At 36.9% G+C, this 17098-nt stretch overlaps 1 protein-coding gene across 3 annotated transcripts in view; it reads left to right on the top strand.

Moving 5' to 3' along the window:
- The window catches only part of LOC132761119 (uncharacterized), a 70332-nt gene that overhangs the window by 16622 nt on the left and 36612 nt on the right, over window positions 1-17098 (top strand). For all 3 annotated transcript variants that reach the window (XM_067465683.1, XM_067465686.1, XM_060753712.2), the window contains 5 exons: window positions 1014-1130; window positions 4602-4757; window positions 14049-14135; window positions 15390-15528; window positions 16178-16272. In XM_067465683.1, the coding sequence (XP_067321784.1) occupies window positions 1014-1130; window positions 4602-4757; window positions 14049-14135; window positions 15390-15528; window positions 16178-16272 (594 nt within the window). The remainder of the gene's footprint in view (window positions 1-1013; window positions 1131-4601; window positions 4758-14048; window positions 14136-15389; window positions 15529-16177; window positions 16273-17098) is intronic.

The following is a 17098-nucleotide window of genomic DNA, read 5'->3' on the forward strand; positions in this document are numbered from 1 at the left end:
AATGTTCCCCTTAATTTATTTATTTTGGGAGACAATTAAATCTTAGTATGAATATGCATGCTATATCTAATGAAAATGGATGCTGATCTTATCTTTGGAATTCCATTGGGCAAGTTTGTGAAAGTCACACTGTCTCAGCCACAAAGGCAGGCAATGGGAAATTTCTCCTGAAGAAATCCTGTCAAGAAAATGCCATGAAAGGTTTGCCTTAGGATCGTCTTAAGCCAGAATTGCCTTGAAGGGACACTGCTGTGCTAAATTCAAAGCTTGGGGACATTACTTTTTTTTGTGCTGCAGCTCTCAGATCCCCCTGCCTTTACTTGATGTGCTAGTTTGGGAGTTGTGGGTCAAAAACCTCTCTGAGTTCCCTCAGGGAGAGAGGGCACTCTATAAATAAAGTATTTACAAAAAAGTAATGCGCCCTAAGTCTGACAAAGTTTCACAAGCCACCAAAGTTCAAGAGCCTCTTTGTCCTCTAAGGATTTCATTTTTCTTGAACTAATTAGGAAGATGGTGAAGGTCAGATGGAGGCGCTCGTTGATACCAACCTGGAACGGATTTCTCAAGTGCTACTAGTCTTATCTTACAGAACCCTAAAACATAGAGTATAGGGAAAGGCATGATTGTGATTTCATGATACTAAGTGCTAAATTATACAAGGCAAGCATAGAAAGTATGTCAACTAATGAGGAAACCCATTTAAGAATATGTCCATAGGTATGCCAGGCCCTGGTGTATTTCCCCCATATCGGAGAGTGGACAGCAACATTTCTGTGCTTTACTCCACTTCACGATCTGGAAGAAATTGTGTGTTATTTCTCTTTTCCTTTTTAAAGCACCTTTTTATAGCACTTAGAAATTGCTAGAAATGCTACAGAACTTTCAGAAAGGAGAAAAGTCAGTTCTGATAACATCATTCTGCAATGGGTAAAATTGAAAGTAAATGTAATGCTAGGAAAAGAACCAAAATTGAACACAGGAATTACTCAGTTTTCCATTCTTAAATTATCCAGATCTATCCAAACCAAGAAAAGTCAGAAACAGGCAATAAAGGGAGGACAAGAGACAGCAACAAAGTTTTGAGTGACGAAGAGAAAGAAGCACTCATTAAACAAGCTCTGCAAGAAAAGGTAATTCTATCTGATACAATATATGTATTTGCTGTCAAACAAGTAGCTAACTTTGTCTCTTGCAGGTGAGAGAGGGGGAGAGAATGTGGCAGCAACTTTAAGTCAATCTGGTTTTTATTTTGGCATAAACTTTCACAGATATAAGCCTACATCTTCAGGTGCAGTTTGCGGTGATGTTAGTGTCTCAGATTATAAAGCATATTTATAAAGTTGTAGGCACTGGGATTGAATATAACAGGATCCAGAATGACGCAAATAATGTCACCTGCCCTAAATTTTCAAAGGACTGGGTGTGGTGATACAGGTCTTTCATATAATTACCATGGCCAGTTAGTGTGGATGTGTGAAAGCAATAAAACTGCTTACTAAAAGTCAGAGTAATTGGGTTCAAAACTCTCTCTGGAAATATTCCTTTTCTTATATGGTGCAGCCTCAAAGGCTTTAATCCTTGGCTGGATCTACACAGCATATTATTGCAGTTTGAGCTGCATTATGTGGTCAATGTAGACTTATCTAATGCAGTTTAACTGCACTAAACTGCATTAAATGAGTCTAAACTGACCATGTAGTGAAGTTTCAAATATTATATGGCAGTGTAGATTGACCAGAACATGAAAACTTCATTTTTGGGGGACTGCAAATCTCTGCTGGCATTGCCATCATTATTGATACACATAACAACCCGAGAAAATCTTTTTTCAACTCATAGTTATGCAATTAAATATAGTCTGCACTCAGACAGAATATGGAAATTTGACCAAAAAACTCAAGAATGCCATCTGTTGGAAGTTTGTCATAGCAGCAATTAAATTATTTCATTAAGAACTAACAAAATGCTGCATATGGAGTGCACTTTAAATTGCTTTTCTTAATTACACGACATAAAGATTCTTAATGTTGCATAAGTTAGATATTTTATTAACACAGCAAAAAGGCTGTAAGTCAGGGCAGGGAAACAAGAAACCTTTAGAAACCACATTTTTAAAATGCAGGAATTTTTTTTGGCATTGTGCATAATTGGAGTAACATGCCTAGTTTAAGGAGAAATCATATATGAGTAATGTATTGAATATACTAGTTTATCCCTGGCTTGGGCTATGGCTCCTGATCTGTAGACATAATAGCACCATGACATAATCATAACAATTAATCACAAGGAAAATATTGTGAGCATTGAGACGTGTGGAAGCCCCAACATAGCTTGTAATACATGTGCTTAAACACTGTGCTTGTTTTTGGTGGACATAAAGGGAAAAGGCATATAAAAAATTATTTGGGGATACATGGATTACAGCCAGAGCAGGCAAGAAGTAGCCCTCGGTCTGAATTTACTTTCATTCTGTTTCGGGGATCCTGATTTATAAAAATAGATTTTAGCACTAGAGGTGAAAATCACATTTTTGCTGTAAAAACATAGAATCATAGAGTTGAAAGAAATCTTGTGTGCCATCCAGTCCAACTCCTTGTCAAGAAGCAGGAAAATTGTCTTCAAAGCATGGCCATCCAGCCTCTGTTAAAAGCCTCCAAAGAAGGAGTCTCCCCCATACTCTTGGGCAGAGAGTTCCAATGCTGAACAGCTCTCACAGTGAGGAAGTTCTTCCTAATGTTCAGGTGGAATCTCCTTTCCCATAGTTTGAAGCAATTGTTCTGTGTCCTAGTCTCCAGGGCAGCAGAAAGCAAGTTTGCTCCCTCCTCCCTATGACTTCCTCTCACATATTTATGAAGTTGAAGTTTGGCAGTAGAAAGGAAATCACACATTTTGCTGCAAAAGCAAAACATATGAGGAGTGTGGATTTGGTAACTTTTACTCTTCCACTGTCTCTTATCATTGAAATTATGTGATGTATGTAAGCAGAGTCAATGCAAGCAATTGCCAATATCTGGATTAAAGAAAGAATGAAAAGAACTTTGATTTATACCTGAATATTGATATCCCTTTTCAAACTGTGTCTTTTTTCTGTGCCAATAGTTTAAAGCTTAACTACTTGCAGTATCCTCTGAGGGATCCAGCCGCCCCTCAACATTTGTAAGAGAACTACCTATAATGAGATTCAGCATTATTTATGTTTCAAAAATATCATAACAGCTTTTGACAGGGTTGGTCCTATTTAGGACTGAAAACTGTGGCAGGTTGAGCTCATAAATATTACTTATTTTGGGATCCAATTCCCAGGATCCCCAAAGCTAGTGGCTGGGAGAGTCTGGGAGATACATTCCAAAAAGATATTCCATACTGTAGAGCAGTGGTTCCCAATATGTGGTCTGTGGACCACCAGTGGTCCGCAAGAACTAAAATATTGTTCATGGCCTCACCATTGCTATACCTACGCAACGCCCCACTGATCATGCCCCTTTCTTTGTGGCCGTGTGCCCATGGCAAGGAGGCAAGAGAAAGCCATTAGGGATAGTTTCTTAGGTCTTGTTTTGTATTTTTTTCAACTTCAGCCCCCTCCCTTTATTATTTTTTTTACATGAGTATTAACAAAAACCATTGATAATAACAGCCCAACCATTTTTTTTCTTGGTGTCTTCATTTTTAGGCCAGTTTGTGGGGTTATTTGGGGCACTGATTCAGAAAATTACATTGGCTAGACTACATCAGCTCTAAATATGGTTTTCTGTGGGCGAGCAGATGGCGACTACTGTATGGCATATGTTCTGTATTAGAAACTAGAGCTGGTATGGTTTATCCAATGCAATTTTTGAATCAGCAGCCCAAATAACCAAATCCAAATCTAAAGTTGACCAAAAACTGATTTTTAACCCTTTTGGTACTAATGTTGGAGAGTGCTCCCTGGTCAAAAAAATGTTGGGAACCACTGCTGTAGAGCCAGTCTGTCACAGATAAAATGTCTGCAATTTTTATTTATTATTCTGGGTGAGTTGAAGTGCAATAGACCCAGCAGTAGGTGGCAGTGTAGAATTACATTATGTGCTAAGCATTTCCAAAATAAAATAACAGCAAAATAATCTCCCACAAATTGCATGTTTCTGCCAACAGCAGGTGAATGCTGGAAGATGTGTGTGTGTGTAGACATACATGTGTGTGTGTGTGTGTATAGAGGGACACTAAAACACATCCTTGAGGAAAGCTATATAGATGTAATTCAATGAATAGTGTTAAATAGGGGATTTTATGTCATGTATGGTAACTGTTTTCAAAGAAGTATCCATGTTCATCTGTTTTAGCAATAAAAAGGAAGACAGAAAGAAAAAAATAGACTTGTCAGACCTTGAAGACCAATTGATTTTAGCATAAACTTTAATGGACTTCAGTTCAGATGAATAATCATAAAGTTTGCACAACATTCCATTTTCCTTCCCTTTGGATGTAGTCTTAAAAATGGAATTATAACATTATTGCAAATTAAACATGATGCTTCTGCCAATTAGACATTTATTTCAATGACATTTTAATGACATTTTTGAAAACCTGATATGAATGGCTAATCTCTCCTCCCTTTTCTTCAGTACTATCTTGAAACCTACAAGAATCTGTGCAAGCTCAGGAAGATCCTCGGTGAGCGTTACAGAATTTTGTTGAATGAGAAAGTTCAGAAGCAACGAATTCAGATCAAGATGTTTGATCTCAAATACCAACAAGAGCTTAAACAGAAAGCAAAAAAGGTAGGAAAATTCTATAGAAGGAAAAAGAGACTGTGACAAATAGACTCTGAGATCTCATTCTCTGTACATATTTTCTGGAGTTTTCTACTTGGTGTGGTCTTATTTACAAAATTCATATTCCAACAAACATTACATTCTATTGACATCTATAAAGAGATTGATATTTTTGAGTTTTTTTAGGTCTGTGGGTTTTTTGGAGGGGGGCGTTAATTTATAATGAAAATAATTTGCTGAAATATAAGTTTATGGCAGATAGAAAACTGAGTAGTAAAAGAAAGGATTTTAATTTCCTTAAGTAATCATAGTTTTAAATAATGCATTGTTGTTTATGAAATATAATAGATATTTTAGATAATTTCAGAAACTAGGCATTATATCATGCTCTACATGTTTGAAGGCCAGGATATGTGTGGCTTGCTGTGAGGAAATATAAAAGACTAATATAAATCTACATGGCTAATGGCTTAGTCATTTCTTATTTTGGACAATATAAGTTATACATTTACATTGGCAATGGTATTCTAAACATATTATCTGGACACAAGTCCTATTGAATTAATACTTATAGTTGTTCAACCAAGTGCACTGTTTCTAAATGAAGTTCACTTGTTTCTGCAAATACTTATAACAAATTGACAATAAAGACATCTGTATGAAAATACATTTTCTTTGAAAATATTGCCTTCATTTCCTGTTTTCTACTCCACTAGTCTTTCAACTTCTAAATAAATTACTTTGTGATTTCATAAATTGCACGAATGTTGTTTCAATTCATCTGATGCTATCCTTTTATAGTATTTAGAATATTGTCTTTGGGTCTGGTGTACATTTCCCGAACGCTTAAAGAGCAAAAGTTAAACAAAATGTTCTTTATCTGTCAACGAAAGGAGAACAGAGACACAATATTATATTATATGGCTCAAAAGTAGAACACAACTTAAAAATGGTTTTGAACTATAATTTTCTGAATTTCCTATCTGCTCTCATTTGGGGATTAAAATCTTCCACTGTAAGTCTTGCTGAATTAGGAGAATTAGAATTTATATCCAATATGATAGTCTTTGTCAATCTTTGTTTACCCATAAGAAAAAGCCAGCATATAGCATTTCAAAATGTTCTTACATCACTGTTGGGAAAATTAAGCTTAGTTTAAACAGGCTACTTAAGGCACTACGAGGACTAGCATCAAAACAAGGAACACTACCTTCACTTTTCCTTTTTCTGCTCTTTTCTCTGAGGAGCGTGGCCTGTTTTTCTCGCTCCAAGAAAGCAAAAACATCCTCTGTCTTAAGAGAGCCAATATATCAGGCTGTCTCCACAAACCAATGCTAAAGTCGAGATTGTAGTCTTATTAGCATCCTATTAATATGTGCATAAAATGTAGTCCGTGTCTCAGCCCAAATACACAAATTGGGAAATCAAAGAGAAATCCTTCACACCTTTTGCTTGCTTCATCCTGAACTTTTATTTATCTTAAAACAACTTCCTTAAGAGAATTTCCTCTTCTAAAGGAAACACTTCTCCATATTTAACAGGCCAATACCACATTGGGTTCCCTTTCGAGCCATGAAATCTCTGAAGGACCAGAAACTCCTTCAGTTGTGATCTTTTGAAAGTTTTAACTGCATTGAATTTTGACAGCAACAAAAAGAGTAAAGCTGAACAACAGTTTCAACTTTGTTTTCATCTCTAGGGAGAAAAAAGAAAAACGTTGTTGTTTTAAAAAAAGAAAGTCTGTCTTCTTTTACAATATATCAGAAATTAGGAATAAATAGAATATTTTTGTTTTCAGGTCATTTTGAGATATAGTACTTTGATAGCTCCAGGTAGGATGTTGTGAAAATTTCAGGTGTATTTTGCTGTAGAAATCAATGTGAAAATGTAGGAGTTAGCATGAGCAATATAAAAGACTGGCAGTCATTTAAATTTAAGGTAAAGTGTTTGTTCCTTTATTAGTGCATTTAGATGGCACTTCCAACTGTGGAACCCAAAGCAGCTCGTTGATGATAAAACAAAATTAGCTAAAAACTTCACAACAAAACAAAAACACAATTAAATGACTGCCATATTAAAACCATACATTAAACCACACAATATTTTAAAACGTTACAAACGTTACTAAAACATCTCCCCACCCTCTTAAGAAGGTTCCCTGAAAGCAATTACTCTTTAAAAGCCTGATTAAACAAGATGTTCTTTATCTGCCAATGAAAGGAGAACAGAGACACAAATATTATAGGACTCCAAATCATATCATGCCTATCTTTGTAAATCTGCTCTTGTTTTTGAAAGTGTCTTCAGTAACTTCACTTTAACTTTATGTTAAATGGCAGTGCTTATAAGTTTGGTTACACTGAATTTAGCTTATTGTTTTGATGAAATCTCTGTCTCCTCGCCTCTATATGTGCCTGTCTGAGATTTGTGTGAAAAGCATGGCCTTCTCAGCAGTGGCAGCCCAGTTGTGATGTGTCTGAGATCCAATTGGTAGCAACATGGGTCTAATTCTAGAACCAAGTTAACTCTTGGATTTTTATTAAAGCCATTAAGGCAGGCATGGGCAAACTTTGGCCCTACCGGCTGTTAGGAATTGTGGAAGTTGAAGTTCAAATCACCTGGAGGGCTGGAGTTTGTCCATGCCTGTTTTGAGGCCAAATGACACCACCTGGTATACATTCCTACATGTTTAAAATGCCAACATTTATATTATATTTTGCTATATTATTTTCGGTGTTTATATATATTGTATTTTTAGCATGTTTTATCGGGATTTTTGTATTTTGTGATGATTTTTTATTTTTAAGCTTTATTTTATTTGTTGTGATTTTGTTTATTAAGTTACAGTTATGTTGTTTATACTGTTTAATGTGCCTTGTCTTGATGTAAACTGTTTGTATGGTTTTCTTTTGGCATTGAATGGTTGCCATATTTTTGGAAACCACCCTGAGTCCCTTCAGGGAGATAGAGCAGTCTATAAATAAATGTTGTTGTTGTTTTTTAAAAAGCAATTGTCTGATTATTCTACATTGTTCTACATTTCTACTCTTCTACATTAGTTCAAGAGGAGTAGACATATTTTAAAGAATTAAATAATTGTAATTTTATGAAGATACGACCTTGTTAGGATTTGACTGTAAAGAACTGATCACCAGGAAGTTTGAAGAAAAATCAGGTTTTGACTTAATACTGACATGAAGTCAACCACAGGCATCAGTCAGGCCTTTAAGGAGAAAGCTTTTACTTTATTTCTACCCCACTCCATCTCACCCCAAGAGGGACTCAGATCGGCTTCCAATTTTGGCAAACATTCAATACCACAAATATAAAAGATCAAACAAACATACACAACTAAACATTAAAATCAAAACATATAAATACAAATTAAAACCAGTTAAAACATGTAAAACATATAAAACATAGCCCCAATCCTGAAATCGTTATCCAGATTACCTCTTATGTCCGTTCGTAAAAGTCTATTGCACTTTAATTTCTACTCACCAAATCCCTGCTTTCACAGCCAGGTTTTCACATTTTCCCAAAAGACCAGGAGGGATGAGGCACTCTGATGTCTGTGGCAAGGGAGTTCCACAGCTGAGGGGCCACCACAAAGAAGGCCCCGTCTCTCATCCCCACCAATCGCACCTGCGAAGGAGGTGGGATGGAAAGCAGGGCACCCCCTGCAGATCTTAACAATTGGCCTGGCTGATATAGGGAGATAAGTTCAGATTGCTCCCTGTCCCCTTACCTGTCCACTCTGACATCAAGATACATTGAGTGGAACTTCCTTTGCACTGTACATTTCCCTATCCCTCCCCAAAGCCACCAATAACAACAAATACTGAAGTAACGTGGAAATTGAAGTTGGTATTTTGCTATTATTGCTAGATGAAATGTAGCAGTATACTTCCAGAGCAGGGAAGACTGCCTATAAAAGCTTGTTGTGAATGACAAAGCAGGAGTGAAATCAACTGGAGACTAGAGAAATGTTAGTGTGCCATCGTTTTCTTTGTGTCTCCTCATTGTTTCCATGGCTAATAAGTAGGCAGAGGAACCCACCCCACTCCACATCAGCCCCAAAATAGACGAGATGGTCAACAGTGATGAGCTGGAAACAGCAAAAATAGAATCAACTTATTTTGTAAAGCTCCTTTTAAAGAGGTTGGTAGCAATAGAAGATACAAGAGGCTTTATAATCCAAAATCACTTACAGAGACTTCAATGAGCTAAAATCAACTCTTGGAAGGATTATGGGAGGGGCCTCGTAGTCTTAAAAAAATCAGTTGCATGTATCCCATGGCCGCATCTCTCTCTCTATCTATCTATCTATCTATCTATCTATCTATCTATCTATCTATCTATCTATCTATCTATCACAACAACTTTATAGTCAATATTAACAGTCAATGAACTATAAAATTAATAGCTAATATTAACTTCTTATGGGCTGTATCTTACTGGCAGTGGGGTTGGCAACAAAGCATGTCAGTATGGGAAATATTACCTTTTCAGTTATGACATTTCATCTTGGAACATTTATTTATTTACGATATTTCTATCCCACCATTCTCAGCCTGAAGGCAATTCACTCCTACTTGAGATTTAGGTACTGCTTTGTTGCTTTTTTTTTTAAAGTATTTTAGACAGAAATAAGGTTGCCTCCAATTGCAACCAGGAGGATATAATGTTTCTTTTAGACAAAAGCAAAGGAAAAAAAAATCAGAAGAGCTGTAATGTATCATTCTATTGCATTACTTATTTCTGTTTTTTCTGATGTAAGTATCAGGAAGATATCCAAAACTCTTATATATTTCATGTTAATAATTATAACAATGACTAGAGTGACACTAACCCTCTTTGATATTCATGCAAAATCATGTATCTATGGGTTCTGATGGCGATCACCACAATGTTTACGCTTCTCTGATATTTACTATTGGAATCTTTTGATTTAAGATACATACATACATACATACATACACCCTCTACAACTCGTAATGGCAACCTTGCAGTTCCCTTTGAATATACATCAGTTCCTACAACAGCATGCATAATTTATTTAGTAAAATAAACATGATGACAACTACCACCAGCAGAGCTATCTTCTTTTTAGAGAGAGCTTTCTACCCTTCCTTTAAGGATGCAAATTGGAAAGCACTTTTGTTACTTCAGTGGTCAGATCTTAGTGGACATTTATGAGACAATGTAGATTTGGTGAATGTGACTGGAAATGATTTCAGGGATTGTTTAGATAACTATTGTTTCTTAGATATCAACCCTACATATTAAGTACATTTTTTGTGTGTCAAGAGCAACTTGAGAAACTGCAAGTTGCTTCTGGTGTGAGAGAATTTGCTGTCTGCAAGGACGGCAGGGGATGCCCAGATGTTTTGATGTTTTACCATCCTTGTGGGAGGTTTCTCTCATGTCCCCGCATGGGGAGCTGGAGCTGACAGAGGGAGCTCATCCATGCTCTCCCCAGATTCGAACCTCTGACCTGTCAGTCTTCAGTCCTGCAAGCACAAGGGTTTAACCCATTTTGGCACTGGGGGCTCCTATTAAGTACATTAACTTGGTGTTAATTGCATAGTGTAAGAGTACATGATCTAAGGAGAAGACAAAAATCTCAGTCTACAACTTCCCACACTCTCTTTCTTAAACACTGTTTAACCTTTTCAAAATCTTTATGTGTCGTCTGTCTCTCTCCATTGTAGAAAGACAACATCAGCTATGACAATAAAGCAGAGCTAGGCCAAGATGAAATGAAAAGGAAATGCGGGCAAATGCTCTTCTCAATACCATTTGAATTTCAGTAACTTTATGGGTACTATAAAGTTGGGGAAAGTGTGGAGAAAGTTAAAACAGAGAAGCAGCAATAAAAAGCTGTTGTCCCTCCCACCCCAATAAGGGCTTGTTTTATGTTTCATAAATTCTTTACAACCTCTGTATATGAAGAAATCATTTTACTTTTCACAGCAGTTTGATTCTAAAGGAACTGGATTAGAATTTTTATTCCATTCCTTGCTTATCTAATATCAGCAAATTAATGCTCAAATTCCAATCCAATGTCATATAAATGAAGTGCTTGCTCACTTTGATATGTTTAATATCATTAATCAAATTCATATTTTAAAAAGTATTGTGACAGGAATAATAATAATAGTAACAACAACAACAACAACAAATTATTATAAATAAAAAAGTTTAGATTATTGATGTTGCCATACCAGGTGACAAAAAAAAAAACCCAGGAAAAACTCAGCCATTATCAAGACCTCAAAATCGAACTGCAAAGGCTCTGGCATAAACCAGTACAGGTGGTCCCAGTGGTCATCAGCACACTGGGTGCCCTGCCAAAAGATCTCAGCCAGCGTTTGGAAACAATAAACATTGACAAAATCATGATCTGTCAACTGCAAAAGGCCACCTTACCTGGATCTGCGTGCATCATTCAAAAATATATCACAGAGTCCTAAACGCTTGGGAAGTGTTCGATTTGTGATTTTGTGTTACAAAATCCAGCATATATATCTCGTTTGCTGTTTCATACTGTGTTTTTGTGTCAGTAAAATAATAATAATAATAATAATAATAATAATAAGGTAATGGAAAATACGTTGGCTCACATATGCCATCCACGTTAGAGAATACTAACTTACATGCTTCCCTTACCTTCTTTTGTGTGTCATAATATTCCATTATTAACTAACCAGTTTCCTGTGATGGCTGAATGTGGCTATCTTTAGTTAGCTTAAAATGTTTAGGAAAAACAAACCAGGATATAAAGCCTTTCTCCACTGATATTTGCTTATTTTTATTAACTATAGATCAAGTCAAGTCAAGTCAATTTTACCTGTCTCCCCATGGGGACTCAGGGCAACTTACAACAAAAATGGCAGCCATTCAATGTCATACAATACACAGTGAAAATACAAATACAAAATAAATTAAATGCAGATAATTAAGATGACAATTTATCTTAACTAAACATGAAAATAAATTTTAAAAAACACACAGGACAACAATGATTAAAAGGAGATCAAAACCCAGTCGGTAGATTAAAACCATAACTGTCAGTAAGGTCCTGTCCATTCATTCTGTGGCAGCCGGATATTCAATTGTCTTCAAAAGCCTGGAAGCCTAAGTAAGAGGAGAGCATGGGGGTATTTTAATCTCTTTCAGGAGAGAGTTCCAAAGGTGGTGGGGGGAGGGTAGGGGAGAGAAAAGGCCCTCTCTCTTGTCCCCACCAACCAGGTTTGGGACAAGGGCAAGACCGAGAGGAGGGCCTCATTTGATGAATGCAGTGTCAGGGCAGGTTCATATGAGGAGAGATGGGTGATCAAGTAGTCTGGACCCAAACCATTTAGGGCTTTAAAGGTAACAACCAGCACTTTAAATTTCACCTGGTAGCAAACTGGAAGCTAGTGGAGCTGCCGTAGCATGGGAGTTGTTCGCTCCTTGTATGGTGCTCCAGTTAGTAACCTGGCTGGAGATCTCTGGACTAGGTGAAGCTTCTGAGCATTTTTTAAAGGCAGCCCTACATAGAGTGTATTGCCGTAGTCCAGATGACATGTAACTAAAGCATGCACTACCATGGCTAGAGCAGGCGTTTCAAGGTATGAGCACAGCTAGCACACAAGTTTTAATTGTGCAAAAACACTCTTAGTCAACACTGACATCTGAGGCTCCAGGGTCAGGGATGAGTCCAGGATCATCCCCAAGCTGCGTACCTGAACTTTCAGGGGGAGTATAACCCTGTCCAGCACGATTGACCAGGAGTACCTCTGTCTTGTCTGGATTTAATTTCAATCTATTCGCTCTCATCAAGTCCATTACTGTTGACAGACACCAGTTCAGGACCAGAGAGGCATCCTTGGCATTTGGTGGAAAGGAGTAATACAGTTGGGTGTCATCTGCATAAATGTGACACTGAACTCCAAAACTCCATATGATCTCTCCCAGCAGTTTCATGTAGATGTTGAAGCATGGGTGACAGAATGAAACTCTGAGGGATCCTACAGGGCACCGGCCAAAGAAGTCATAGTTCAAAGAAATCACAGTTCAACACTATATTAAGATCATGATACAATACTATTTACATTTAGGTTAAATGGATACAATAAAGCCTTACTGGAATGAATTGAAAATAATGAAAAGGATTTAACCCCATCTCCCATTCTCCCTTATAATGCCATCTTGTTACGTTTGTCTTTCCAGAAATCCTCCAGATTGTCTAATTGTTCAATGTCAGCAATATGAATCTCAAATCCTTTTTAGAAATATGTAAATAGGAGAGGATAAGTTACTCCGTAAGCTATTATACAAAGAATTTTATTGAAATTAATATGCTTGAGTAGGTTATTTGAGACTTAAAACCTAAATATAATGCTCTCGCAAGTCCAAGAAACTTAAGAAAGCAAAAAATTAAGGAGAACTGAATTTGGAATAGTAATCAACTGAATAAAGTAAAATTTGTATGCTTTTTCTTCTGATGGTCATTTAATTAATAACTAATAATATAATTCAAGAGAAACATTTATACTGAAATTCTAACTTGAGTCAGCCCAGTTAAAAATAAACTATTGTCAGTTTTTGCTAAATAAAAATTGCTAATTCAAAAAGGTTTACTCAGTTATTTCCTATCTCTGCTCTAAGGGTCCTTCCACACAGCCATATAACCCAGAATATTATTATATCCCAAAATATCTGGTTTGAATTGGTTTATCTAAGTCCACACTGCCATATATTCCAGTTCAAAGCAGAAAATGTGGGATTATATTCAGTTGTGTAGAAGGGGCCTAAGTCTTTTCCCTATGTTCTTTTGAAATGATTTTTCAATAAAGTCAAAGTAAGCTCTATATATTTTAAAGTTTATAAGAGATTGCTCTGAATTCTTTGGTACATCTCCCTGCCATGCATAGAAGAAAATGAAAAAGACAGAGGGATTGCCACAGGTTTATTTCTTCTTCCCTCAAAAGTATTTTCTCTTGTGACTAGGGAAAAAACTACAAACAAGTTTATAAGCCTTTCAGCAGGAATATGTGGCTACAAATTGCTGAGTAAATGAAACAGCCTGCTCCCTAAGGCTACGTTTGTGAGTCTTCTGTCAAAGCCTTTGGGGTGGAGCAAAAGCACCAGGCGGTGTTAGGAATACCCGCTGGGTCCTAATTGGTGTCCAGTGTTGTTAATGGCTTCCTGTGGTTGAATGTTTACATGTCATTTGTTTTGAGCTTTGTTTCCCAGCTTTTGGAGGGGAGAAATACTGAACACAATTTTATCTTTTTTTTTTGTTAAAAGCATCATCCTGGTCATAAAATGCCCTTCTGCAAATTGTCTCATGATACAAAATACCTGGAGTCCATCCCACAGTCGCGCAGTTATTTGGTAAGATGTCAATCTCTGTTCATTTTAGGAAATGCTATGATACTAGAAAGTATCCCAGGGAAAATGGTTGCCCCTTTACATCCTTTTAGGACACCAGAACTCAAACAAACCACATACCACCTATTGCAATGCAGTCTGAGTCCTGCCACATGCACAATGGAGGACCTTCTTATAGCAACACTAAAGGCACTCCAAGTGGCTAGCTACTGGTCAAAGGACATTTAATATAATGCCAATTTTTAAAACTTTGTTTAAATACATTACAACTGTACCCTAGGTTCACTTCTGGCATGATAAATAAATAAACGAGAATTCTCACAGTGGCGATGGATAGAGTCTATAAACTTACTTCTTGCCTTAGTGGTTGATTTTGCACCCATCAGTGCCATCCTTGTGTGGTAGAAAGCGTTTTGGAATATATGCCAGAAGGATCAATAACCAAGAAAAGAGCATGCTTACATATGATCATTCTTAACTGCTTGGGAGTGACCTTAGTTACAAAGCACTGCAAGGACTAAAATCTATACTCAGGGGTGGCTCAACCCATTACGCAAAGTAAGTATTTGCAGTATAGCTGGTTTTGCCAAGACGCGCTCTTGAGGCGCTCTTGGGGGAAAAATAGACCTTGACATATGCGAGTTGTAGTTACTGGGATGTATAGTTCACCTACAATCAAAGAGCATTCTGAACTCCACCAATGATGGAACTTAACCAAATATGGCACACAGAACTCCCACGACGAACAGAAAACATGCCAATTTTTCATTTTTAGATATGTGAAAGGAAAGCATAACCAATAAAAATTAGTACTTTCAGTTCAAACAATGTCTGATACAATACATTTATGTCATTGTATCATTACTGACTTTTCCCCTTCGATAAAAATTGATATGGAAGATATGAAAGGTCTGTTTCCCTCTGTGGCTGTACATGTTAAGAACTATCATGGATCTGCTGGGGATTTTTTTTGAAGACATATGATGACAGCTGTAATAGAAATCTTGCCATTTCCAGGGGAGAGTTTTGTAAGCTTCTAGCAGAAGGCTTGCATACACTAACTTTTTTATTTTTTGTTGCTGCAAATGAAGTAAGGATGTCAGAAAGGATGAAAAAAATATTTTGCAAAATGAAAGAAAGAATTTACAGGTCATTGTTAATTAAAAATATTCAATTTGCTTTTGATGTCAATAACCAATAATGAAATGTCTACATCCTCTCTCTCATCTTTTCCTCCAACTTTTTTTCTCTTTTGAGATCATTGGGTTGCAGAATGAATTAACTAAACTCAGAATCATAAAGAACCAGCAAGATTATGAAGACTTTTGGAAACTTGCCCAGGAAGGCTTTCGTGGTTCCAATATCAAAGAAAAGCTTCCAGATATAAAAGCAAAAAGTTGAGTATTTGCATATACTAATTGGGCCTCTTTCTATAGAAAATATTAACGAGACTATGGACAATATCACATTAGATTTCTAAAAGACAGGCCCACATATCTTTATCACCTGATTTGATCCTGTAGACTTCTGGGAAATGTAGTTTAGGGAAGCTGAGGGCCTCTCTGGTTGAGATTTCCAGAGGTTCTGCCCTAAACTATATTTCCCAGAATTCTGCAGGAGCAAACCGAGAGATTAGAAAACTGAGGCCTGCACTTTAGAACTCTAACATGATATCATCATAAATAAATCCAGAAGCAGGTTCATTCAACTCATTGTAATACCACCTTGCAGACACTTCTATTGAACAAGTCCTTGGACAGGCAGCTTTACCTCTCAACAATTGTTCTTACTGATTGGAAATCCATTTTAAAGCCATAGTTGGTTGGAGGGGGAAATGAGTTGCAGGGAAGGGGAAAGAGTTAAGCACTTGCCTTGTGCTGTGAACTTTCTTTTCAAAATACCCCTTTTAGGTGCTGTGAAGAAGCAATGGCTTTGGGAAATGATGAATTTGGTGCAGCAAAGATTCTACAGCTAACACATCTTTTTCTGTTCATATATACCCACAATTTGTGAAAGCTTCAATTCTTTGTGTCTTTATTCTTCAGTGTTTGCTGCAAAGTCTATGTTTCTCTCAACACCAGCAAGAATTCTCCCACAACAGCAAGCAAATGGCTCTACAAACAGCAAAAGACTGAAAAAAGTAGGCAAATAAGGCTTTGGTTTCCCCCCTATTTATTCCCTGTTTTAATTTGTGGGATTATTATTATAGTTCGAAATATGTTATGTGGTTGCTTTTCTTCTGCTTCTCAAGTCAGTACAAATGTGAGGTAGTAGGAAATTGCTCAGGCAGACAGACTCCTTTTATGTGACACTCTAAAGAGGTCTTTATATTTCTTATACATGTAAAACTGAATGAGGAAACAACATTTCATCATTTGAAATCTTAGTTCTGTTTTAAAATCCACGTCTAACGCCCATGGCTTCAGGTGTTAACAAACTGATTCAGTATCCATTTTGGCAAGAAGAATGCCATTCTTTAAATAACATGGAGCTTTACAACCAAGGTGAGAGAAGAAAGTACAAAAGCTGGGTTGCAGTTAAACAAAAACAAAACAAAGTTTATGGGAACCAGACTGAGTGATAACTGGCAAATAGAGGGAGAAAATGTGGAGGCACTGACAGACTTTGTATTTCTATGCACAAAGATTACTGCAGACACAGACTGCAGCCAGGAAATCCAAAGATGTTCACTTCTTGGGAGGAGAGCAATGACCAATCTTGATAAAGTAGTGAAGAGTAGAGACAACACACCGACAACGAAAATCCACATAGTTAAAGCAACGGTATTCTCTGTAGTAACCTATGGATGCAAGAGCTGGACCATAAGGAAGATAGATGCTTTTGAACTGTGGTGTTGGAGGAAAATTCTGAGAGTATCTTGGACCACGAGAAGATCAAACCAGTGCATCCTCCAGGAAATAATGTCCAACTGCTCACTGGAGGGAAGGACATTAAAGGCAAAGATG

Source organism: Anolis sagrei, chromosome 1 (genome assembly GCF_037176765.1).
Source record: "Anolis sagrei isolate rAnoSag1 chromosome 1, rAnoSag1.mat, whole genome shotgun sequence".
Classification (NCBI taxonomy): Eukaryota; Metazoa; Chordata; class Lepidosauria; order Squamata; family Dactyloidae; genus Anolis; species Anolis sagrei.